At 37.9% G+C, this 25,931-nt stretch overlaps 1 protein-coding gene across 2 annotated transcripts in view; it reads left to right on the top strand.

Annotated features, from left to right (window-relative positions):
• Positions 1-316: 316 nt before the first annotated feature.
• tpcn2 (two pore segment channel 2) overlaps positions 317-25,931 on the top strand; it is a 42,657-nt gene continuing 17,042 nt past the window's right edge. The window contains exons 1-8 of one of the 2 annotated variants that reach the window (XM_086071603.1): positions 317-420; positions 494-676; positions 12,415-12,467; positions 14,956-15,032; positions 20,410-20,587; positions 20,670-20,786; positions 21,886-21,992; positions 23,961-24,033. In XM_086071603.1, coding sequence (XP_085927729.1) covers positions 538-676; positions 12,415-12,467; positions 14,956-15,032; positions 20,410-20,587; positions 20,670-20,786; positions 21,886-21,992; positions 23,961-24,033 — 744 coding nt within the window. In that variant the 5' untranslated portion in view covers positions 317-420; positions 494-537. Of the gene's footprint in view, positions 421-493; positions 677-12,414; positions 12,468-13,907; positions 14,456-14,955; positions 15,033-20,409; positions 20,588-20,669; positions 20,787-21,885; positions 21,993-23,960; positions 24,034-25,931 lie in introns of those variants that run through there. The other variant, XM_086071605.1, reaches the window with a different exon arrangement.

Consider the following 25,931-nt stretch of genomic DNA (forward strand, 5'->3'; position numbering starts at 1 on the left):
AGGTTAAGATTAAGCCCAAGTGTTTAGTTGAGTAGAAGCACATATGTGCCTAAAGCCAATCTGTTTCAGCGTTTTTACCTTATGGACCTGGATTCCCTTACCCTGTTTATTTGTTTGATCGTGCATTCCAATTTCAGTTTGCTCGTTGCCATTTTTCCCTTCAATACAGAGATAATTTATTATATCATAATATTCTCCTTAAATGATTACAATTACATTTTGTGTTGGGGTTTTTTCACCCCAGCAAGCTTTTGCAGCAGATTGCAACATACGCAGCCGGTGTAGGTGGAGTCTAGAGATTGGGAAGTCAGTGTAAAGTGACACGAGACAGGACGGAGGAAAAGCACAACAACAGTAACTTCCTTATGGCACGTTTCCCTGAACAGATTCGAATTTGTGATAGTGCTTCGTAAAATTTTGGTAAAGACTCCGTTTGAAAGCTGGTCCACAGCGACACTTTTCACACCAAACAAAGAAATTGTTACTTTTACAGCGGAGTGGCACGAGCGGGGAAATACCAACGGGCGGCTTTCTTGAATGGAATCAAAGTATCTGGTGGCAGAAAGTGCCGATGCAACCCGCAGAGATTACGGATGCCGGTCGAGGAGAGAACACGGGGACTCTACAAGACCTACGTACCCGGTCTGCCTTTCGGGCAGTGTCTGTGAACAAACAGGTGACCTTATCTATGTTTACTTTCAAATGAGTCACGACTCAGGAACGACTACGGACTCGATCCGGAAATGTCAAATTCCAGCGCTACTTTAGTGTTTTAATTCGATTACCTGCTGCTGCATTTAGACACATATGGTTAACTGGGGTGGCCAACATTTTCTTGACCGCAGTCCGGTCGAGTAGACGTAAAATGTCAAACTATGACGTGGGAAAAACTTTTGATTTCTGCCCCCCAGCAGCGAAATAATTTCTACGGCGGACCATGATGTAACTACACGCCATTTCAACGTGGTCTTGATCCATGAATGTAATCCTTTTTTAATTAATTTAACATTGAACTAGACTAGACTTTAATACTGAATTTAATCATGTAGTGACCAATATCAGTGTAATGCATATGGGATATGCTCATAAATATCTTGCTGTACTTCTTTTGAGTACACTATAAAATGTTCTTGTACCATGCTTTTTCCACATTTCTCTGCAGCAAATTGGAGAATTATTTGGAATCAGGTATGTTGTAACTTGTCAGTGGTTTTGTGTTCGAGGGAATTGCAATTGATGGAAGGAGAACAGCAGCCACTTACATGTCCTAATTACTATTAAGCAGTTGTGCTTAAATTAGTCAAACTTTGATTTCCTGGCTATTTTTAATCTCACAATATAGTTTGTGCTGCCGTCGGGCCGAAACCTGGTAAAATTCGGTAAATTTCATATTTGTTCACAGATCCAAACTATGTGCCAAGTGCATGCTTGTGTGTGTTTTTGGGAGGTCCAAGGATTCCACTTGACACCAGCTATTTACACTCTAGTTTTTCTGCTACCTTTGATGAAACGTCCCCACAACAGTGAGCCTTTTGATTATGTACACAGTGTTGTAAATTCAGACAGAACTATGTGTGATCCGTTGACCCTCTCCCAAAAAGTATTAGAACAGGTAGGTCTATTTATTTAGATTTTTAGTAGATGCAAAAATTTGAGTTTGATCTCAAAAGATAAATGAGACCCCATGTGAAAAAAGGCTATGTGGTTAAAGCAGTTATCTGCCTTACATAAATTGAGTAGAATTGTCTTTATAAGGACAGTATATGTCAAGTAAAATATCCAATTATGGCCCCTTTCATAATAAAAACAACCCATAAATTATATGGGGGATTTTCAAACTATTATGTGAATATTACAAGTTGCAAATATGTTTTATATATGCAAACTAAAATGTCTGATATATTAAAAATAACAATTCAAACTAGAAAAATGTCCTTAAACTAGAGCTGCGGCCAGCTATAAAGGGCCCTTGCAGCCCGGGCCACTTTGGGGTACTTGCAGGTTGGGGTAGTGGCACGTTGGGGTAGTGGGACATTGGAAGCAGAATTTCGTTGAAAATGGCATAGTAAACCTTTACATATGATATATATTATTTTTTTGCCAAGTGTGATGAGTGTGTAAAGCTTTTTGGTCAATGTAAGACCCTCAAAAATCAGCGTCCTATTTTATTTTTTGGCAATGAGTTTCCCCCATTGGCATTGTTTTAAAAGTGTACATGTGTATATATATATATATATATATATATATATATATATATTAGGGGTGTTAAAAAATCGATTCTGCAATATATCGCAATATTACAGCGCGCAATTCTCGAATCGATTTGATATGTGACCGAATCGATTTTTAAACATCAATTTTTTATGGGAATATTCAACAAAACGTCTTACTTAGGGTTAGGATTTACACATTAAGCATGGAAGAATGTTATATTAATGGAACATTAAGCCTTAATATTTTATTTCAGTGCTGTTCAAACATGAAACAGACTGCAACCTGTTTGTTAAATGCAGTGGCTCAGTTAAAAGACTGAATTTTCAGATAAATAAATAAATGTTCATACAAATCTTACAGTGTACATGTAGAAGTTTACTGATTAGTATTTTTTAAATTTAAGTTAAAAAAAAATCGCAATCAATTTGTAGGTTCGTATCGGGATTAATCTGTATCGAATCGAATCGTGACCTATGAATCGTGATACGAATCGCCAGGTACGAGGCAATTCACACCCCTAATATATATATATATACACACACACACACATCATAGTTAGTTTTACTCATAGCACAATATTGCTTTTATTGTCCAGAGAGGGCATCATAAATAAATAAATAAAAGTACATATATACGGATTGTTCTGATGTCACTGAACATTTTGTGATGGAAAGTAAAAAAATATATACATAAATGACAGTTATCACATTTACAAATAGTATCCAAATTTTGGACAAAATACCTTAGGTGTCGTAAAAAAAAATTGACGACCCAAAGGCTAGGTGGCGCTATATTTATTACTGACTATTGTTATAGAGATACCTTCAGGTCGTGACTATAAACATACAAGTAAAGTTTGGGATTTTTTGGAGCATGTACCGGGGAGTTATCACGTATTTTGTCTTTAATCCCGAAGGGAATATGAAGCACAAAATATGATGCCCCGCCCCCGTCATATAGTATTTAAAAAAATGCACACAAAAAATGCCCCTTGTTGATGGCCCAGGTCTTGACATGGTCCAGGCCAAGATTGGAGTCAATTTGATCAAACGTGTAGGAGAAATGAGCAAGAATTGTAAATGTTGAACTGTAAATGTTCAAAAATTGGCAAAAATCATACATTCCAAAATTCGTAGCTCACTTCCTGTTTATTTAAGCATATGGGTCCAAGAGACTTTTTTGTAGGTCTTGGGCTCCTTCAAATACAATTTTTGTCCCGTGGACCTTGCTTAAACGTACAACCGGGGCTGCTTCGTTAAAATTTTCTAGGGGGCGCTAGTGAGTAATTTTTGTAAAAATCGCACAATACATGATAAAATATTGCTAATTTTGCCAGGCCAGATGTGTGTGCTAAGTTTCATGAGTTTCTGTGCATGTTTAGGCCCTCAAAATTGGCGTTGTTTTCTTGGCGAACAGTCCCTCATGAAAACTCTCAATGCCAGTAGGTGGCGCTATCATTATGAATAAATATAATTTCGTAGATGTATTCAAACCTGGACTCTCATCAAATGTGTGAAATTTTGAGAAGATAGGATCATCTGCGTCAAGTTAACGCAGCTTTTATTGTCACGGTGAAAAGTTACAATATTCGGTGTTGGGCATGATCAACATCTTAAGGCTTTTCTGACAAAATTTCAACTGGATCCCTCAAACAGGCTCGGCACAATAGATAAAAATGTAAAGTATGACATTTCTTGTCACCACTAGGTGGTACTACATGTATAACCAAATATTATCATATAGATGTTTTCAGGCCATGAAAGATGCATGAAAAAGTTTGGGATTTTTTGGAGCTTGTATAGCAGAGTTATTAAGCATTTCCTCTTTTTTGATGAAGGAAATATTAAAGGCAAAATTTGAGGCCCTGCCCCCGTCATATAGTATTTCAAAAAGTCAAGATTTTTTCACCCAGTTGTTGTCCCAGGTATTGAAATGATACATGCCAAGTTAGAAGTAAATCAGATGAAAACTGTTGGCAAAGGGGCAAAAAGAATGACCACAGTGAATGTACAAAAATGGGCCAAAATTGGACATTCAAAAATTCATAGCTCACTTCCTGTACATTTTAGGATATGGCTTCCACTGACTTTTTTGTGTGTCCCGGGGCGCTTCACGTGCCTGCCAATTTTTGTAGCTCTCGGTCAAACGTGCCAGGATTGGTGCATATTTTTTCCACGCTAGGGGGGCGCTATATTGTTATGTTGTTATGGCAACTTCATAATATTACATTTTGTCGCCGAGCCCGATGAGTGTGCAAAGTTTGGTAAGTTTTCGTAAATGTTTAGGTCCCCAAAAATGAGATCGTTTACCAAGAATAATAATAATAATTCTTACAAAAACAATAGATAATAAAGATTATTTATGAATTTTATAGTTTGGTTTTTCCAGTCAGGTAACGTGTTTTTTTGTTTGTTTGTTTTTTTGCCCATGGTTACAGACGCAAGAACGAATTTTTTTTAAATGTTTGGGGGCTGATAAAGAGAAAACTATAGTGGGGGAGAATGGGATGCTGAGGCTCTTGGATCCGACCAAAACTATTCAAATGGTGCATGTGCGTAATGTGTAGTCTCTTGACTTGAATTGAGTTACCGAGAGTTGGATGACTGAATGAATCTGATGATCTGAAGTCCACTTGTCTATTGGTTGCAAAGTGGAGTTTTCATGTTGTGAGAAGAGGTTATAAATCTGGAAAAGTAGTTTTAAACCTGCTCAATGCCGGAAATTGAATTTTCAATCGCGACTGCCGCCTGTGGCCGAAAAATTAAACTGCACACACCTTCTTCACATACACTGCGCGTATCATGTCATATCCGCAGACAAAGAGTGGGAAATTCGAACCCGAATCCAGTCTGAAAACTATTGGCCAGAGGCTACCAGAAGTACCCATGGTGAATAGCTAATGTGTTAATCTACTAATTAAAAGATGTTTGAGTCATAAATAGTCAAATAAAAAGGCTATTGTAAAGGTATTTTGGGGCTAAATCCTCCGCAGAAACGAGAGGGAGGGGTGGTTTAGGAGAGTGTGGTCCGTGGTGTGATGAAGAGTTGAGAATGGGTAGAATGGCGTAAACAAGCTGCAGGGGGCACAGACAAGATGGCAGGCTAGAAAAAAGGAGGAAAACGCAAGTCAGGATTGTTATTCAAAAAATCTCTTGATCCAAACACTAGACAGTAGCTGGATCTACAAACACACAGGAAAGCAATGACAATCTGGCCGTGCGGTGGAGCCTGAGGCTCGCTTAAATAGGACTGCTGACCCAAAAATGTCACTGTTTTTTATTTGAGATCTTTAGAATGAAAATTATTTTTGTTGTGTTAAAATAGTTGTGTCTGAGGATTAGATGAAGCCTTGTTCCACTACAAAAAAAGCATACATATCTAAACTTGAAATTGACCCAAACACAATACAAGGGTTTAATAGGCTGCAGCCACAGGTTCCTCCGGTGTTTATGACCTGTTTCCTCTTGGAATCGAGAAAAATGAACTCCTTTGTACTGCGATTCTTACACCCACACATAAAACAGCTAGGCATGTTGATATTGTTTGAAACTAAACAAAAACAAAGCCATAAAAATAAAAAAAGACACACGAATCTCCCGTTGAGTTAGTGCTGCGCACTCAACCTTTAATGTAGGCTGGAAAGTGTTTGAACAAATCTTAATTGTTATATTTTCTTTATCTGTTGCTCTTATGGTGTGTTTACCACTGCGTATTAGGGCCACGTTTTTTTTGTTTTTCGAAGTTGGTCTGTCCTGGTCTAAGGATGTCCTAAATTGTTTGCAAAATGCTCACAAATTCAAGTAGGAAGATTTTGATGAATCACACATCCGTACACACGTTTTGCGCACAAACTGGAGTCTACGCGCGTTAGTGAATGAGGCCCAATGATTTTATTTTCCAGAATGATTTGGCACCTGCCCACAAAGCCAAAACTACCAATACCTGCTTTAATAGCCATGGTACAACAGTACTTGATTGGGCAGCAATCTCGCCTGACTTTAAGCCCATTGAAAATTAATGTTGTATTGTTGTCCAGAGGAAGAGACGAGGGAACAGAGACGCTGAAATGCAAAGCATCTTGGGCTACAAGAACACCTGAATTGTGCCAAAGGCTGCAAATAGTTTTTGTTCCGTTTGCTGTTTAAACAAAATAAATAAACATAAATTACAAAAAAAGAGGGTGCAACTTTGGTTTAGCTTTTGTGTCATTCATACATGTAAAATTGTTCATGTAAAGTTTGAACTGTATCTGCATCCTAATGTCAGTTGTTTACCACAATGATACATCTTGTGGTGTGCATCCTGTGTGAAGAGAAGTGACTCATCATGTGTACTTGTTACTTCTGTACTGGAAAATTATAGTCAAGTGTCTTCTTGTCTTGACTTTTTAGTTCTTTGTTGTAGTGGAGGTATGGTTACCATGTCTGACTCAAAATTGTAAGGTTCTAGCCGGTTTGAATCTTGGTTTAGGCACTCTTGTGTGAAATGTGCATTTTTATGTTCTCTTCATTAGGCATAGTATTTTTTTAATTTGTGATTCATTGTGCAAATAATAATCATAAACTAGAGCATCGGTTAAAGTTCTCCGTTGTGGCGACGGATTTCAGTCATTTTGAAAATGAGACGGGGGTGCACCCCATAAACAAGTCCCTACTGCACGTTTGTTGTTTATGGTCCCATCACTAAACTGACATTGCTTTCACAGGGGCTTCATATTCTTAAAAGCATTACATTTATTAATTTGGAAATATCACCTTTAAAAGGCTTGAAAAAGTATTGAATTTTAATATCTGGGTATTAAATTTCATGCTGTGTGTAACTTGTCCGTCGAGAAGCACCCGGTCATATTTGTAGAAGTGCAGGGTTTAGTGCTGACGGGACATATCGAGAGTCGAGTCTTCCACACACTACGCGGCCAATTTGAATGCAGTGGGGGAAGGAGGAAGTGGTAATCGCTATTCACTGTTTGGAACTTACTCACTGAAGAAAAGGAAAAAGTTTAAACTGTTAGCATGTTACGGCGTACTGCTACGGGGAAGCTAGTTGCTAATCCGCTACATGCTAACGTGAGTTAGAGTTCCACCTTCCTTACTAATCACGCACCGATGTGCTATTTAAACACCATATTAACTAGGGCTTAACGATTATGGAAAATAATCGAATTTAGATTTTTTTCCCTTAAAAAATTGCAATTTCATATGCAATTTTTTTTTTAAGGTCCTTTTTAATGAATTTTTTACCCAACATAAAGTTAATTATAATAAACAATATCAGATCTATTATAGATTAAAGGATCTTAAGATAAATTCAAGTAAAGCCATTATATCACAGTTTTTACTACAATTATAGTTATAGTTACAATTTACCACTTCAACATATCCAACTTTTCATGTTGCATTAAACATGCTGGATGCTCATGATCTTCGGGTCCTTAAACGGCACTGCACCGCAAACAGGAATGCTTACTGTAAGGGAAATCACAGAAAGGGCTCAGCAATACTTCCAGAAAACATTGTGGGTGAACACAATCCACCGTACCAGCCGCCGTTGCCAGATGAAACTCTACAGTACAAAGAAGAAGCCATTTCTAAAGCAGACCAAAAAGCTCAGGCGTTTCTCTGGGCCAGGGGTCATTAAAATGGAGTGTGGCAAAGTGGAAACCTGTTTTGTGGTCAGACAAATCACGATTCGAAGTTCTTTGTGGAAAACTGGGGCGCAATATCATACTGACTAAAGAGGACAAGGACAACCCAAGTTGTTATCAGCACTCAGTTTATAAGCCTGCATCTGTGATGGTATAGGTTGCATGAGTGCGTGTGGCATGGGCAGCATCAACATCTGGAAAAGCATCGTCAATGCAGAAAAGTATATTCAGATTGGAGAACAACATATGCTCCCATCCAGGAATCATCACTTTCAGAGAAGATCTTGCATTTCTCAACACGATAATGCCAGACTACATGCAGCACCAATTACAACATCATGGCTGCGTAGGAAAAGGATCCGGGTATTGAAATGGCCAGCCTGCAGTCCACTTCTTTCACATCTAGAGCACATTTGGCGCATCATAAAGGGGAAGGTGCAACAAAGAAAGCCCAAGACAGTTGAACAGTTAGAGAGACACGTGTTAGACAAGAATGGGACAGCATTCCTATTTCTAAACTTGAGAAACTTGTCTCCTCGATCCCCAAACGTTTGCAGACTGTTGTAAGAAGAAGACGGGATGCCTCACTGTGGTGAAAATGGCCTTGTCCCAACTTTTTGAGATTTGTTGACACCATGGAATTTAAAAGCAACATAGTTTTCCCTTAAAATGATACATTTTCTTAGTTTTAACTTTTGACCTGTTCTCTATGTTCTATTCTGAATAAAATATTAAAATTTGGCACTTCCACATAATTGCATTCAATTTTCATTCACAATTTGTATAGTGTCCCAACTTTTTGGGAATTCGGTTTGTATTATTATTTCTTAAAAATAATCAGTGTGCATACTACTGCCCTGTAAAATTTGTGTTTATTGACCGCAGTCAATTTAAACATTAGAAAAAGTCAGTCAAATGAAATTTTTTTTGCTTTAACCCTTGAACAAGAGCTGCGAGAAGCTATAAAGGGCCCAAAGTTTGTGAAGTTCATCAGATGAAATCTCTTGGGGGAGTTTAATAAAATGTGGCCCGCTTTAGCTAAAGGGGCCATATGTCACAAAGCTTAAGTTCATGTTATTGACAGAATTAAAAAAAACAAAAATAACATCCTCAACATCTCTACTCCCATTTACCCGCAGCCCAAAAGTTGAAGTCAAAGTGTATGTGTATGAAAATAAGTGATTAGTAGACAACATTCATCAATAGCTTGTGTGTTTTTAGCCAACTAGTCAAGCAAGGCTTCTAATGTTGTTTCACAAATGATTTATATAAATCCACACAACAACCAATAAAAGTTGAAAATACAGCATTATGTGACCCTCCAGCACAAAAGCGAATAGAAGTCGCACGCATGTGTCGCCCAACAATGGCAGTAGTTTAATGCATCCTACCCTACAGAAGCAAGTGTTGTCTTGGGAGCCAGACACCGGTGAATGTTTTTTAATCCACATATAGTTAATTATAATCACAATACATAATTTTATGTATTCATGCAGTAAAGCAAGTTATGTCACAATACAATATCACGACGGAGTTAAACGCTCCTCTGTTTACAAGCAAGCACCTCCCACCAGAGCAGATTACTGTATATTATTATTATAGTGGAAACATTTTGAAATGCCTTGTATGTAATAATGTAATGTAAATATTAATAATGTAATGTTTTGATCACTCTTCGTAATTTCATGCAACGTTTACTACTGATGACGTATGTAAATTAACCAACTGTGTACGTGGCAGAATTTTTACTATCACCACAAAGTTCCACTTCATGCTGTTTAAAGTGGGATGAAAATCAAATCAAATATGAACACTGCGACCTGGTATTGACTCAGCATAAGACTTGGCATGTCTGATTTTTACTTAATGGACAGCACTTTGTATGCTGCTATGGTTGTTTTTTAAGTGCTCTATATAAAGTTCAGTTGAGAGTTGAGATGCCCGAGTCACCTCATCTAGCTTGTCTTTATGTGGAGGAGTAGCAGCTCTACTCTGAGCCTCTCTTGGATGATGGTGCTTCTCACACTATTTCAACGTGAGAGCCCAGACACCCTGCTGAAGAAACTCATTTCACTCACGACCCAGGGTTCGTTGACAATCGGTGAGGGAAGTAACGTAGATCGGCTGGTAAATTAAGAGCTTTTGCCTTTGACTCGGCTCTTTTCAGTTTGAGTGTTTATGTGACCTTCATTAGTGAATCTGTTGCTGTGTGGCGATGGTCAAGTTACTGTGGAAGCGGTGCAATTTTGAGTTTCAAAATAAAAGCCAAAAGGCCAGTGTTGTGTGCTGTGACTGACAGTTTACGCCCACTTTTAGGTGGATACTATATCACATGAGGGGAAATTAGATCGTCACAACAGAAATATTCACATTACACCAAAAAATAGAAGCAACCAACAAAGTAAAAAGAAAAAAGACAAATACCAAAACGAATTTGAGGGGGACCCAAGGAAAAGTATTTTTGAATCTAAACAGGAGACAGAGATTATAACATGTTGCTGTTGCACCGTGGCAAGTAATAAACGTTGGTTACGTTCCAAAATATGAGTGCTCTCTGCTACATTTTGGACCGCTGAGAAATGTTTAGAACGTTTATTACATTTTATATACTGTAACTACATACTCATCATTGCAAAATTGAAGTAATAAATACATTCAAAGAAATATTGAAGATGTCTTTTTTTTTTTTACTATTAGGATTATGTTGTGAAATTGAACAGTATGCAGAATTATTTTATATACATTATTTTTATCCTATAAATAAAGCAACTCACTCGATAATCTAATAAACCCAACAAACATTTATGTAAAGGTTTAATTTATTCAAAAATAATTCCTGTACAAAATGCCAACAATGTGTACTAAATCTTTAACTTTTCTAAATCTAAAACTTTTACCATAAACTTAACATTCATAGTTTGTGCTTAAATACCACAATTAAGTAGTTGTGAGCTATTGTAAACATGTCTTGTAAACCACCCATCCAGCGACACTTAAAACTCACAAAAACATTTGGATGTAACAGAACATAAGAACAACAGCTTTTAATAATCCAGAAGACAAAACTAAATTTCACGACTAAGCAAATTTTAAAACAAATTGTTCTGGGAATGGGCGGTACAGTGGCCGACTGGTTAGCACATCCGCCTCAGTGCAGAGGTTGTGGGTTCACATCTGGGCTCCGGCCTTCCTATGTGGAGTTTGCATGTTCTGCCTGGGTTTTCTGGTTTTCTTTTGTTTTTTGGTTTCTCCTAATACCCCCTTATTCCAAAAATATGCATCATAGGTTGATTGAACGCTCTAAATCATCGGTGTCAAACGTACAGCCCGCGGGCCGATTCAGGCCCACAAAGGGGTTTAATCCGGCCTGCGAGATGATCTTGTAAAGTAAAAAAATAAAAAAAAGAGTATTGTTGGACCAATTAATCAGACGGCCAAAATCAAAACATATAAATTTGTAATTTCAGAAGCAATCCTCAGATGAGCGATGCAACTTGTATACGGAATTGACCTGGATGTCATTATTTTACACACAACCTAAAGTTAAGTTTTTTGGAAAAAATAAAAACAGACTAACATAAATCAAATATTATGCTGAATATGACACACATTTAGCTACTGGTAACACAAACACACACGACATGGATTAACGTCCTATACCTTTATTAACTGTGTCACACAATGCATTCTGGGAACATTATATTTGCAAAACAGGACAACAGATAGATATAACACATATGGGCCCAGTGTTGCAGCATTCCATTTGCATTCGTGTTATTTTTTAGAAAAATATGAGCCCCGCTATTTAGGGCTGTCCTCACATCTGTGTATAACTGACGTGATTTTACCAGTCCGGCCCACTTGGTAAAATATTTTCCTCCGTGTGGCCCCTGAGCTAATATGAGTTTGACACCCCTGCTCTAAATTGTACATTGTACATCTGAATGGTTGTCTTTTGTAACCTGCGATTGCCTGGTGACCAGTTCAGGGTGTACCCCACCTGCCGCTGAAAGACGGCAGGCATAGGCTCCAGCTCGTGAGGATAAGCGGTTCCGAAAATGGATAGATGGATGTTCTGAAACTAGTGAATTTCTACAAGTTGGCAGCGCTGTGGTAATCAAAGTGTGAATGATTCTTTCTGTCTTTGTGTTAGTCTTGCTAATGATCCTGTAGCCAGTTTACGGTGTCCCCTACCTTTGTTAGTTAGCCCTTTCTTCTTGAATCCTGGCATCTTTTTATCATAGCCAACTTAGGACTTGCCCCAACACGGAGGTTGAACGGCAACTTCTGTTATTTAAGTAGAAATCAAACCAGTCAGACCAGTTCCACTGACAACATTTCACAGACATTTCTGTTTATCTTAGTATAAGTAAGTAATCTTAGTAGGGCACGGTGTTTAATGCTTTCTATTAGTCAGAAAGTATTGTGCGCTTAGACTCGTTACAGATACAGAACAGTTGCTATTATTTCACAATGCCGTTAACTTTGGAATATGTTCAGATTGATCTCTGAGACAAAGATGATCTTGCTACTCACACCGGTCTCTCTTCCGACAGATGAGGAGCTCTACATCCAACAAGCTGTTGTTCTCATTGAAGATGCCATTCAGGTAAATACATTTTTTCTAATTCTGTGGCCTTAATAGAATAAATTAGGGTGTGAACATATGAAGGACTGTGTTGATTCAGGGTAGATAATAATTAATATTCTGCAATTACTTTCATGTTAACCTGAATAACATATGCTATTATAAACTATCTGACTTTGACAAACCAAGCTTTGATTGCATTAGTCTAACTCACATAGTTTTTGCTAACATAACTAATTCACAACTGCTATGTTGGTATTTACTTGAGGTATGAGGTGGAAAAAGTGGGTATTTTTTTTCTTTTTAATCAGAACTAACCTACCACTTTCTAAATGTAGGGGAGACTGGGGCTAGTTGTATCACTTTTTATATTTTTATATATTTCTTGGATCAATACATCATATTCAAACACAATCTATACCAGATGAAAGACCAAATTATTGGGTATATATTTTTTTATTCTTGTCATTTTGATACTTTGTGTCAGTGCAGAGGCATAAGCCATCAAATAGAGGGAGTGAACATGTGACATGTTGCCCACACTAATGTGTAAGTTGTCACACTATATGGGGTAAGATGTCACATTGGATTTTGCAACTAATAAAACAAAGACAAAATTATCCTTGTTCTGCTGTTTTTGCTTGTTTGTTTTTACAACCAGAGAAATTGTTTATCATTGATCTTGTAAATTTACCATTGAGCAAGCTTTAACATAAAATATTATGAAATAGATTTAAGGTCTTTAGGTATTGTTGGCCTATAGGTCATAGCTATCAGCCTCAAATGCCTGTTTTGCTTCCTTAAAACTGGAAAATCCATTTAAAAAAAATTAAACCTGGCAAACTAATTTCCTCACTCTTCAGACTCATCATCTGAAGATCAATTCTGGCATACATAAACAGAGTTGCCAGAAGTGTATTTTCCATTGGCCTATTCTTTCCACAAATTAATTTTGGCAGCCACTTAAGAGATTTTGGCGCTTCATGTCTCTGTGTAACCATTTTATGAACTTGCTTTTACTGCACGGAGTGTGTCTGCTAATCGATACCCGTACAGCTTTCCTTTCTGGTACGAAATTGCAAATACAGTGCCTCAAACGAATGAAGTATAAAACAAGTATCATCATATAAGTTTGAGAATCGATCTTATTGGTATCAGAGATGTTGTCTTAATCTGTATTGGTCCCTCTTGCCACTCCTGCAGGTGTAACGGCCTTCTCGTCACAGCACATTTGGTGCAGTTTTTGTTGTCGGTGTGTGTATTTTTGGTTGGAAACTTCACTCCATGTTGTACATACATTCGTCAAGATCTTCTGAGTTTTGGATGCGAAAAGACCATTATGGAACGCGAACCGACTACTATACCATTAAGATGCATTGGGGGGGGGGGGGGGATGCTTATTTTTTGTTTGTTTTTTAGTAACGGAAATTATTCAAAAAAGGATGGGGGGGGGGTCGTTGGAAAAGAAAAACCCTACCAAAACACAAATGAAAAATATTCTGAATTTATTTATATTTTTTTAATTGAGGGGAAAATAATCAGTGAATATACAAATCCACGGGTGCCAAACCACGAATATGTGGGAGTCTACAATATAAAGAATATTTGTCTTCTTCCTATTCACTTGGTCTAAGCCTATAAACACACAGCCATGAACCTACAATATTAATGTGTCACATGCTAAAACGATTACTACTCAGTGAAGTTGCACAAAGGCTATTGTGCTTTCTTTTTTAATTAAAGGATCTGTATCACATTATTTTAAGCCCTTCCACAGTTAACTATAGGCATATATATGATTAAATCTTGCCTTTGACACCATGGTGATGTAATTTTTCTTGAAATATGAGTTATTTTGCTGGCTATTTTTCTAACACGGAAGTAAAACGCCCGGTTCAGTAAAATCCCACCTCTCCCTGTGTGGCTGCCGCGCCCCTAAAACTCTGGAGCTCTCCGGAAACTGACCGACCTAGCGGCGGATGGCTCCTTGGGCCCGCCTCCACTGCCAGGTAGGCTGCGAGAGAGCTGAATTCTATATTATGTTTGAAATATCCCCGCTGAAAATGTTTCTACTTTCTAGGCAAGAAAATACAGTGTGCTGCTATGCACAGTGGGATTTTAAGAAATAAAAATAGCTGATTATACTGCTTGTGCATACTTCCGTTGATGCTCAGTAAACGGTACGCAAATTTATACAGTAAAGAAAGAAGTTATTTAAATAGACATATTGCTCAATCTTGTGATTGGATCATCATTGGTTATCTTTTTTTTTTTTGTCACTCTCTAATCAGCCACAAAAATCCTGATTGTGTAAAGCCTACTTTTCAGACCTCATTTTTAAGGGATGTAGCATTTAAAATATTGAATTTGTTCATCTCTTTCCTGCTCAGGTGGAGTTTTCTTGTACTGCTTTCCTTTACACTTGACCATTTTCCCTTGCCTTATATATGTCCCTTTTTACTGTATACAATATACACTTGAGTCAGCATGTTTTCTTGCCTGCTTCCAGTATCGGTCCATTAACCACCGGGTGGATTCAAGCTCACTTCGTCTGTATCGTTGGTACTACTCAAGGATATGCCAGTGGTTAGTTTAAACCTTCTTACTTTCTTCATTGTCTTAAGATATGTGTTGTTGATCCCACTCCATTTAGCCCAAAACTCAATTGGGTCTTTAAAAACAAGATTTATAACCAACCACATTTTCTTGATTACTTTTTTTTTATCAATATACTGTGGTATTTAGGATACAAACCAAATTCCAATGAATTTGGTATGTTGTTAAACATAAATAAAAACAGAATACAATGATTTTTTGAAATCATGTTCAACCTATATATTTAATTGAATACACTGAAGAGACAAGATACTTAACGTTCAATCTGATAAACTGTTTTTAGTAAATAATCATTAACTTAGAATTATGTGGCTGCAACACATTTCAAAAAAAGTACTGAGAAAGTTGAGGAATGCTCATCAAACACCTGTTTGGAACATCCCACGGTTGAACAGGAACAGGTGGGTGCCATGATTGGGTATAAAAGGAGCTTCCTTAAATTGCTGATTCACAAGCAAAAATTGGGCGAGGTTGACCTTCACCTCTTTGTAGGGCTGGGCGATATGGCCCAAAAATAAAATCTAAATTTTTTTTTTTTTAGTTATTCAGGACGATTATGATTTTAATTCGATTTTAATCTAATAAACCCATCAAAAGTTTTTTTAAAGGTCTAATTTATTCAAAAAGAATTCCTGTGCAAAATCTTCAGACAACAATATTGCAGCCATTTCCACACAATGTTAATACTAGGGCGGGCCGCCCAAGTAAACTGGCCGCTGCCCAAGAAGTTTTCAAGAAATTGTTACGTATTTTAAAACTATAAGGCACACTTAAAATTTGTCTTATGTGTGCACCGAGTTCCGGAGACGTTTTCCTTCCAGCCATTTTTCGGGGCAAATGTTACTGCGCCAACGCACGTTTCTGATTGGTGGGCTGGTTCACGCTTGTTCTCAGTGCTAAGTTATTAACTAAGAATGTTAACACACAGATATGCCTACTACTTATAGCCAGTAACCTCTCGCCAGTGACAGAAATACGAATGAATGGGACAAATATTGCTTATTCAAATGGAGCTTTATTCCATGCATTTTAGCATCAAACAATTTTACCGGACACTCAGTTTAACGGTGCCTGATATGAATAACAGTGATCGGGATAAGCATCAAGACATTAGCCAAAAACGACTCGTCCACTTGCTTCGCTGCTACTCAATGAGCAGTGACGCATTATTTCACAGGGTGCAACGCGTAGCGTTAGGTAATTTCAATAACAAAATACGAACAATCCATAACACTAGTCAGCTCAGAAGATGGTAAAGCTGTCACTATCAATTATTTTAAGAATTGATTATTCAATCGATTATTCCATGGATTAATCAAATAATGGGATGGAATTTTATTTTGCGTTAGTGTATTACAAAGCCATTTCCCCCCCACAATTAATGTTTAATAACCAATCATTGTTCCTCCATTTAGAAATTTTTAGTGATTAAAAACAAACAAAACATCAATACAGCAATATAAATAAGAGGAATTGATGTTGTACTCACCAACCGTTTGAAATTAATTGGTTGTTTGCAAATGTCTTATTTTGATTAAATACAAAAGATAATCAGTCTACTCTGATAAAAGACTACAGAAATCAGAATAAATACAAAATACTATACGATTTGGATGATTTTAATTTAAACGTTGGCTCTTTAAACGATTACTCGATTTAAAGTAGTTGTCGATGAAGTTGATAATCGATTACTTGAAGTTAATTAATTAATTTTGATAGCTCTAAAGCTCACTCTTCAATTGTGTCACTACATTTCAGTTTAAGCAAGCTGTCAGTATAACACAATTGGACTCTGTAAAATGTCTGCACGATCGATCAAATTATGAGGCATGTTTTGCAAGAGTTTTATCCATTAAACACTACTATATGTCTTTGCTTCTTGTCTACTGTGAGATTGCTTCAATTAAACAATAAAAATATAGCGACCAACTCACTGACAACTCGTCATTCCTATTTTCAGAGTGAAGAGTGAAGTTGACTCCTTGGTTGTGCTACGTCACGCACGCACAGAATAAAAAAAAAAGGGGGGGGGGGCGTGCCAGTGAGCTATCGCTATTTTTATGAGGTTGTTTCAATGCGTTTTTACCACAACAACCACTGAATCATTTGTACTTGTACTCTTTAAAAAAAAAAAAAAATCTTTTAGGGTGATTTTTGTCTCATGTCCTTTTCACTTTAAATATCTTGTCTTTGTAGTGTATTAGGGTGAAGATGATTTGCAATTGTATTCTGTTTTTATTCATGTTTAACACAACGTCCCAACTTCATTAGAATTTGGTTTGTAAAAGCCGATACTGTACGTATGTGGTAGCCTACATTAAAATGCGACCACAATCCATTTGTCTGTCAAAATAATACTTTGATCATAAAATCTTTTAATTTTACATTACATAATTTTAGCATTAATTGTCATACAAGGACTGTATTAGTTAGTTAACCAGTCCAGTATTAATCAGTTGAAATTTGAAAGAATATTTCATAATAATAATTGTCATACAAGGACTGTATGAGTTAGTTAACCAGTCCAGTATTAATCAGTTTAAATTTAAAAGAATATTTAATAATAATAATAATAATAATAATAATAATGCATTATATTTAGAGGCGCCTGTCTTGGCACACCGTACATTATGTTCCAAAAGACGAGATAAGAACACAAATACAAGGGCAGAGCAAAATGGCATTAATTTGGGTAGGCAGTTTAAATTTTTAACATTTTAAACACATGAACTGTTATACAGTATACATAAAACATATTGACCATTTGCACCGACGTCACGCTCCCCCTATATTTTATTTTATGCACCACATACACTCACTGACATGTCTGGGAGGCAGGTGGATCGGAGCGGGGGGGATATAATTTCCCTCTGCTCCATCTCACTTGCTCCCAATTTTAATGCACCACACACACACACACACTTGTATATACACTGGTTGGGGTCACATTCACGGTGTAGGGGTAGAGTTCGCCAGTCGGCGAGCTGGCGAACTTAGTAACGGGGTTAGCTTTCAATAAGGACGCTGGCGTGACGACCGGGGTCTTTCCCCGCTGGGCCTGGGGTTCCGGGGTGCCGCCCATCCCCCGGTGCTCCCATCTCCCCTTCTGCCCCCGGTGTTCCGTCCCACCACGCGGCTGGAGGTGGGGTGGGCGCGGGTGCCCTCGCCGCTCCGCTGTCCGGCCCCTCTCCGGCACCAATGCATGGGTGCGGGGGGTCCCCGGGGTTTAGGGGCGGGATCTGGGGGGCTGGTGGTCAGTGGGGGTGGGATCGCGGGGCGCAGCTTGGTTTTGTGGGGGGGGGGGGGGGGGGTCTGTGGGTTTGGTGGCGGCTGGGGCTGGGTTGTGGTGGGTGGATGGGGGGCGAGGGGGTCGTGGGGGGAGTGAGGGCTGTGTTGGGGTGGGGGGCGCACCTGGCTCCTGGGGTTGCTCTCCGACCGGGGCCTGGGGGTTGTCCCTTGGCGCTGCCGTGGCCTGAGGGGCCCTGGGGGATTGTGCTTGCTCTGTCCTGGCCGGGGTGGAGGTTTTCATGCATGCCAGATCCACCACACCAGCATCTATCGAAATTTAAACACAATCTGCTTCTTCCTCTGGTCGTTAAATCGGTGGAAGCTGATGTCTGTGGATCTCACTCTGCTTCATCTATTCTTCCTTCCTTTCCTCAGTCTCTCTTTTGGTCTCTTGAGGTCTCCCTAATTTGTTGGTATTTAGATGTTTCTGGGGTTGGTGAAAGACTCTGGTTAGTAACCCGGTGGGTAGTAGGTGATGTCTGGTCGGTGCTGGTTTACACTTTCCTTTCTTTTCTTTGATCCTTCCTCGGGTCTCCTGACAACCTCTAGCTGGATTCTGAAGTATTCGGTTTAGGTGAACGGTATGGGATTTTTAATAGGTTTTAGGTGAACTAATGAGTACACGCGCGCATGCACGCGCGCACGCACGCACGCACGCACGCACACACACACACGCACACGCACACGCACACACGCACATGCACATACTCACGCACATACAAAATAAAAAATACTTAAAAAAAAAAAAAATCAATGATGACATGTCAAATTGGTAAAATTTTCGAATGAACAATGCTGAGCTCTCAAAAAATTAAAAAAAAGAAGAAAAAATCGCCGACTTTGCCGGAATTCACAGCGCATGACCTAAATCATTATGTAGTCAATGCCGTCTCTTCTCCTTACACCGGGGCTGATTCAAAAGCTTGTCGCTGTCTGAGTCTCTGGGACGAGATGCTACGCTCACACCGGGGGACAATATACCTCGTAATGCAAAGGTAAAACTTGTTTATCATGCTAACTGACTTATTTTTACACAGTCCGTTATATATTGAAAAGGCTTTGATGTTATGTTACTATGTTTACTAGCATGAAACAAATGACTATTGTAGTGGCAAACTATGCAGTAATTTCATGAATATGACTCCGGCTCCAGAGTGAAAAACTCCAAGCACAAAGATGAAATCCCCCATTATTAAACTGTCAAATGCACTTAATAGTTTTGAAGAAGGTGCATTTTAAAACTAAGCTGTGTGTTGGTGCAGTTGGAGTGGACGCTAACTATCTGGCTCTTTAATGTGATTTGAAACACATAATTCGACACCTCTGTTACAATCTTTGTTAGAGTGTACGTTTACTAGTAAAATGTATGAACATTTATTTACTAATTACAACATTTATCTACTAACCTCGCAAAAAATGATCGTTGCAAATCCGTGAATACTTTTTGGGCTGCCAGTCCTTTCTGTTGATTGCTATCAATCGACGTCATTCGTCTTCATTAGTTGGTATGTGATAAAAAATAACATTTAGTTTACTCCTTTGTCTGTCTGTACAACCGACCGCACAGCAAGATATGACAATTTTATAAGATAATCGATTAGATAAAGAACTTTACGCTGTACGAGATTCAATGGTTACAATACAGGCAAGTGGCTCTTTTGCCGTCCCGCGTCCCAGAGGGGGGTGTTCCCATGAGGGCTGTGACGTCATGTGTAAAAGGTCAATATCAATTGAAATACACCACACGTAATTTATTGTTAAAGGTAGACTGATATGCATGTTTCTTATCACCAAAAATAGATTAAAAAATCAATCTTTGGAAATGATTTTTCTACAATAAATTGGGTAACAAGTCCAAATTGTAAAATTTTTCATACCACCAAAAGTTGTTGATTATCTGATTTAATAGCAGCAATAGCAATAACTGTGTATGAAAGTATTTTTTTTCTTTTTCTTTTTTTTCTTTTTTCTGTGTTGTATTTAATGCCCATCAAATTATTGAATCCAATAATGCACATCCATTTGAAGTCTCTGTGATTTACCATTTATACCCATGCAGGGGCTTAGGCCTGACCATTGCAGTGGTGCTGTTGCTGGCATTTGTGGAGCGTCCGTCTTCCCTTTCTATAAGCTCCGACGCTCGATATCGCTCTCCACCCTGGGAGCCTCCTTGCGGCTTCACTGAGACCATTGAGATAGTCTGTCTTATCGTCTTTACCCTTGATCTGGCTGTAAAGGTACATCCGTTCAAACTTTGCTTACAGGACAGCATATAAAAAGAAGTATAATCATCCTTTTCTTCTTCTGGTTCATTCTTAGAGCTACTTGATTGGCTGGGATGAATTCAGGAAGAACAAATGGCTGATGAGCTATACCATTGTCATTTCCGTCTCCATCATTGACTGGGTGTTGTCCATAAGCATGGTCTGTGATGAGGTAAAAATTTAACTCTTCATACTTACATACTAAAATGCTATCTATCTATCTATCTATCTATCTATCTATCTATCTATCTATCTATCTATCTATCTATCTATCTATCTATCTATCTATCTATCTATCTATCTATCTATCTATCTATCTATCTATCTATCTATCTATCTATCTATCTATCTATCTATCTATCTATCTATCTATCTAATCATTGAGTGAATGCAAGAAAATGTACGATCTAGCTCTAAAGTGCAAATGTAAACATAAACAGGAGAGTCACTTTTATTACAGGGTCATTTTTCAAATGGTGCTACCATACAATAACAGCTGCAGCTGAGTTTGCTCCTCTTACTGGTTAGTTTTAGGGCTAAAGCTATCAAATATTCTGGTATTCGGATATCCTACTGAAAATTCTATTGAATCTATTATTGACATCAGCATTGATGAGATGAAAATGTTTTCATAATTCTAATTCAATAATCGTAAATATAAATTAAAAAGATTCTGAATAGTTATAAAGTGCAACAAGTCAGTCAGGTCTTTCATAAATGTGAGAAAATACTTTTAAATTCACGTAAACAGTAAATTTAAAAAAACGGTCAGATACAAAAAATATGGCCTTTAAAATTATATTTTGTTGTTAATTTATGGGGAAAAAAGAGATATTAAAATAATTGATTCATGGTTTTATGAATCGATATCACGCACGAAAAGGAATATCGGTTCGATTTCGATTATTAGATTTTTTTAACCAAGCCCTACAAAATTATAATTATATTATAATTTATAAATACAGAAAACATTCGTCAATAAAACGAGTGTCCATCAGCGACGCTAACTGTCCGCGGGCAGCACATTGGGGACCCCTGTTGTATAGAATGTGGAGGCCTGTTAACAATGTATTTGCTTTTCTTTTTTTCTTTTTTCTTTTTAAAAGAAAGGCTTTTCTTTATCACACACAGACTAAAAAATGAATTGGAATTGTTATGTAATGTTCGAGAATCACAGGCTAACTTTGCTATGAAGATTTTTTTTTTAAGTATTGAATGATATAAAAACTAAATTAAAAAGTGATATTTTTCTTTCTTTTCTTAATGGTCAGAAACTGAGATTTCGACGACTTATTCGACCATTCTTCCTCTTGCAAAACTCATCCCTGATGAAAAAGTCACTGAAGTGCATCAAGAGAACTCTGCCTGAGATTGCCAGGTATTTACTTTTTTACATTGAGCAAAGACAAGTTCTGTTTTAATTCATCTTTCAAGATGGATCAAAATATTATTGAGAGCACCCAATAATGTCTCAGAAGCAACTCCGAGAAGGAAACAAAAAGTGACAAACTTGGCTTCAATGTATAATTAGATCCACCACGTAGAAGTTTCATCATTTGAAATGAACTTCTAAAAAATATGAAAATTTTGTGATTTGAAATGCGCCTTTCAAACTCTCATAACCAGAGCTTCCAACTGTTCCGGATTGTCTGTATTTTGTTACTCAAATCTCTGAACCTCGTTACACCGGGAACATGTGGTGTTCTGGATATTTAAAAAATAATAATAAAATCATGGGTCACATTGCCCAGAAAGGTTGAAAATGAGCAAAAATACTTGGTAGATAATTGCGATCGATGTTTGACAACACGCCACCCTGCCGGTGGCTCGGGTGACATCATCGTCGCTGTGGAAGCTCCACGGACGTTAGCAGAGTAGGAGACGAGTCCAAAAGTTAGCTGAAAGCTAACGACTTGAACTGACCACGATCCCTGCTAGTTTTAAGGGATTTGTATCAGCGGCGAGAAACAAGAGCAGTCACTCAAAGTGAAGTTTCATTGGCAGATTATTATGTCCAGTAAGGCGCAGACAAAAATTCTGTGGTAACAACAACTCTATCCATTATAAACACAAACGCCATCACACTTCACGGCTCGGTGAAACGTAGCTAATGGTGAGTGACATGTTTAATCTTTTGTTTTTATTTTGGTCCTTGAAACTGTCTTTACATGAAATTTTTTTTGTTTAAAAATAAAAATGTGTGTTACGTGTGTGCATTGTTGGAATGTCACTGCAAAGTCAATTTAAGAATTTAAGACAGACAGTAAATTTATTTTCAGAGGTGGCAAATCCAGGTCCAGACTACCCTGCCACAATTCGGCTTTAGCCCCAGCTGCTAGCTAGCTAGCTCCCTAGCTAGCTCCAATGGTGCTTGTTTACCTTTTAGCTAGCTCCCATGGTGCTTGTTTACCTTTTAGGGAGCTAGCTAGCTAGCATCAGGGGCTAAAACCAAACTGTGGCAGGATATTTACTTTCTGGACCTGGATTTGCCACCTCTGTTCATTTTAATATATTTTTTTAATATGTTTATTATTTGAAGCATTAATATTAATTGGTTCAATATAATGTCTTGATTTTAGTGAGGTTTGTACTCAGTCTCAGCCAGTAATGAAATTCCACTATATATAATAATTGATAATTACTCATAATTTGATATATATAGTCAAGTTGTTTCTGTGCGCTTTGCACATTCCCTGGTAAACCAAATATTGACTTAAGAAAATTAACTCCATGTGATGGAAAAATAATTTTGTATTTAATTTTATATGACTACATTCTCATCTTTACATGATTGATGCTATAAATACATTGACATAAGTAATTATGATTCCAGAGAAGTGATTATTTTGTGTAATTGATTGGTGTGCAGATTTTTTAAATCCCACTACAAAATATACTGCATTTTAATGCAGTATATTTTCCCGCGGTTATGTTTTTGACAAAAGGTTAAAAATATGGAAATTCAGACAAATTGTTCTGGAAGTGAATTTCGACAGGTTGGCACTTCCCTAGTTAATTCAGTTAGCCTCCCGAGTCAAATGCCCAGAGCTACTTAAAAAAATTAGGTGATTGGGTTTCAAATTGTATCTGCATGCTAGTATATAATGGCTTCTCCCTTGATCCATGTGAGTGAATTATACTTTTGAAAATAAACATGTATAAATTAATTCAACCTGATTGCTTCAATGAACATCTTTTATTTATCTTACATTGGCATGTTTCATTTATCGATTGCAAAATGTGTAGTAGGATACTGTACCGCGATTATCTATCGAAGCTTTAGTTACATTTGCTGTTAAGCTTTTCAATGCCCATAACAAGTGTACCTTTGTTTTTGTACCTGCAGTGTCATTTTGCTGCTGGCGCTTCACCTCTGTCTTTTTACTATGATTGGCATGTTGTTGTTCCCGAAAACTGAGGTGAGTTCTTGTAAGTATGTATACTCAACCCTTAAGATGGTCCTCAACCTTTTTTTGCCCCATGGACCAGTTTCATGTCAAGTAATACTTTGACTAGCATACAGTTGTGCTTGAAAGTTTACATACCCTTGAGCTAAACGTCGCTGAGTAACACAAAAAAATCCTGTGAATCATCACCAAAATTAAAGCCGCTCTCTGTAACAATATTCTTTTCATTTGACCATTTATGACTGAAACATCTAATTAGTAAATTAACACCTTCGCTGTTAATTTAGTAAACGTTAATTTTCACACTGGATTCGGATTTGAATTTCCCGCCCTCTGTTTGCGGATGTGATGTCAAGAACGAGTTGTACTTGTATATGTTAAGAAGGGTTTCATTTTTTGTCAACAGGTGGCAGTATTAAATTAAGTTTTCTGTGCTCAGTAGCTTTAACAAGCACATCTCTACTCATCACTACAACCTCTGAAAATATCAAAACGATTGCCACAGAATTTTGGATTTTATGGGCATTAAGCCTTTTTCTCACCATACAGTGCGCTCATTTCATGCACAACTGTATGCGTCAAGTTATCCGACGTGACAAGCACAACTGTATGCGTCAAGTTATCCGACGTGCTGCTGCTGTCACTTCCTGTCATTAGCCTACAGGAATTCCTCCTTGCCCACTGTTTACAGAGGTGATCTTAAATCTAGAATGGTACATCGCTACCACCTACTGGCAGTTTTCTCTCATTACCACTTTTTAAGTGCTTGAAAATTAAAGGAGAACAGTATCAGGCACTCTACTCCTCCCAATGAAAAAAACTTAACAAATGAGAAAAGTCAAATAAGAAAGCACCTGAGGCACTCTGCTGTAAAGCCTCTTTTCCACCGACGGTATCTACCCTACTCTACTCTACTCTGCAAAAGCCCCGTCTCCACCAACAAACCTACCCGGCTCTACTCTACTCTACTCGCTTTTTCTGGTACCTGTTCCTTTGCGATTCTAAAAAAACTAGCCCAGTTCCAAAACGTAATGTAATTATTTTGAAGGCCAATGATTGGTTTGAGACATGCAAACCACTACCCTGGGATAACAGCTGCCGTTAACGATGAAGAGAGGACAACAATGGCTTCCAAACAGATTAATGCTTGGACTTTTGAGGAGGTGCATACCTTTTTAACATTATTGAATGCAGTCTTCTGGTTGCTGCAATATTCATTTGATGTCTTCAGGCTGAAATAAACAGGCACAAACCATTGTTTGCGCTCTCCATTGTTTTTGCCTGTGTGTGCAGTGCACGCTAACTGCGATCGCTTTAGCATGACATCACTGGCAAGGTGAGGAGGGGCTCCCATATGGTGGCTGTGGTAGTGGAGAGTCACTGCTTTTTGGTGTAGAGCCAAGTAAAGTAGAGTACAGTAGGGTAGATACCTTCGGTGGAAACGACGCTTTAGAGAAATTTATTGCAGACGCGTTTCGACTTGGTCATCATCAGAGCTAATGAGGCATAACAGGTGCGCAACACATTTAAAGTGACAACAGTCATGTGACTACACGTAATCCATGTTCTCCGGAGAAAGAGAAAAATAATAAATATACATAATATCTATATTAAAAATAACAACAGCAGAGAAGATTAAATAAAAACAGACCCAACTGGAGAAAAAAACAACTGACAAATTGCAGTTCAATGAACCAGTGTGGAACGCCATCAGTGACACTTATGTAAAAATCAATGGCTATAAATGCCACCATTTGGGGAACGCACAGTCAAGTAATTTTATTTATATAGAGGGGAAGGGCCGTAAATGTGGAAATCCCCTTTCAGGATGACCAGGCTGCAATGGATGCCGAATGGGCAACAATTTACACAGTATGTGGTGCTAAACAATTTTAACTAGAATAGTGCGA

The sequence above is a fragment of the Leptonotus elevatus genome, chromosome 3 (genome assembly GCF_054856555.1).
Source record: "Leptonotus elevatus isolate MCC_2025b chromosome 3, RoL_Lele_1.0, whole genome shotgun sequence".
NCBI lineage: Eukaryota > Metazoa > Chordata > Actinopteri > Syngnathiformes > Syngnathidae > Leptonotus > Leptonotus elevatus.